Source organism: Trichinella spiralis (assembly GCF_000181795.1).
Source record: "Trichinella spiralis strain ISS 195 chromosome Unknown Scfld6441, whole genome shotgun sequence".
NCBI classification, from domain to species: Eukaryota; Metazoa; Nematoda; class Enoplea; order Trichinellida; family Trichinellidae; genus Trichinella; species Trichinella spiralis.
The window spans coordinates 1-1,318 of record NW_003533380.1 but is presented as its reverse complement, the minus strand read 5'-3'; the positions used below and the strand labels follow the sequence as shown (position 1 = coordinate 1,318).

General features: G+C 50.4%; 1 protein-coding gene across 1 annotated transcript; it reads right to left on the bottom strand.

Annotated features, from left to right (window-relative positions):
• Positions 1 to 333: 333 nt before the first annotated feature.
• On the bottom strand, positions 334 to 728 carry Tsp_16041 (conserved hypothetical protein). The gene is made up of 2 exons (XM_003366186.1): positions 616 to 728; positions 334 to 592 (listed from the first exon to the last, which is right to left on the bottom strand). The coding sequence occupies exons 1-2, from the start codon at positions 726 to 728 to the stop codon at positions 334 to 336; spliced, it is 372 nt and encodes a 123-aa protein (XP_003366234.1).
• Between the last annotated feature and the right edge of the window lie 590 nt (positions 729 to 1,318).

Below are 1,318 nucleotides of genomic sequence, written 5' to 3'. Positions count from 1 at the left end.
CTTTCCCCGGGTCAAAATTTCCAGAGGGCATATTAAAAAAGGGCCTTGTTTTCCGCGGGATCCCCCCCTTTTTTTCCCTTGTCCAAACAGTTCCCCCACGGTGGACATTCTGTCGTTGTTGGGGGTGCAACCCAGACACTTCAGGGGTCCCATTTTCCCAAAACGGGGAACATCCCAGGATTTTTTTTTTTCCGTCCCTTTGGACGGGGCCATTTTGTTTTTTCCTTCATCTTTTTTTAAAACCCCCCCTTGGGTTCTGAACTTACGGGGGCCAAGGGGTTGACCCCCCAGGGCTTTTTTAAATTGTGGGGCGTCAGGGGCCCCCCTTATCGTTCAGCGGTTTCCATTTGTGGGGTGGATGGAATTATTTTTTTCAAAAGCCAATTCGGATGGCACCAATAACCGTCGTTTCATGGCGTCACTGGGCAGCCCAAAAATAAATTGATCAGGCAATGCCGAAGACAAGTGGGTAGGAAAAGCACAATTTAACGACAACCGCTTCAGCTCAGCTACGAAAGATTGGACACTGTCAACAAGCATTCCGTCTGCAGTTGAGGAACTTCTGTCGCTCCACAACTTCCAACGTGACTGGCTGAAAATGATCCGTCAAAATACCAACATCGTGGTTGGATCCTTCGGTAGGACATGATTCGCCAACAGTTGAAAATGCTTATTGCCCATGACGGTGAAGTAAACGCTGTGCGTTCACCTTCCGGAACCGAATTCATCATCAGTTACTGCTTAAACCGCGAAATGTTAACCGGAAACTGACGTATCGTCGAGTCAAAAGGGCCGATAGCACAAATGAACATCACACTCGTCGCCAAATGTTGTGCCTGTGCTCAATGCTCTTTATTTCTATATTTACCAACTAAGTATTACAGTAAACGTGATCATCAAGAATTAATAAATGTTGAACGCACTACATATTGGTTACGTCCCGTAACGACGCCGAACCCCCGTCGGGCGTGACCCCCACCCCGCGCCCCATGGGTGCCCCGACGGTCGCGGAACGGAGGAAAAAACAATAACCCGCGCACCGCTGACCAGATCGTTATCTCGGCGTCTGGCAGCCCCGGACAGGGGTCAAAGAGACCCCTGTGGCGGTTACGGATGACCGTTGCGCGCCAGACAATGGCTGTTTACGTCATTGCGCCAGTTGCGGGTCGTGAAAGTACTTTGAAGAAGCCGCCAAATGGACGAGCCACGCCCAAATGACCATCGCGGGATCAAAGGGGCCGAAAAGAAATGGCAGCTCTAATTTGGAAAGTCGACGGTGATTCACGATCGGGCGCCCTTTGAATAATCCAGCTCACCC

Bases quoted from the DNA above. Each gene is read 5' to 3' on its own strand.
- Tsp_16041 (XM_003366186.1), bottom strand. From the start codon at position 728: ATGAATTCGGTTCCGGAAGGTGAACGCACAGCGTTTACTTCACCGTCA.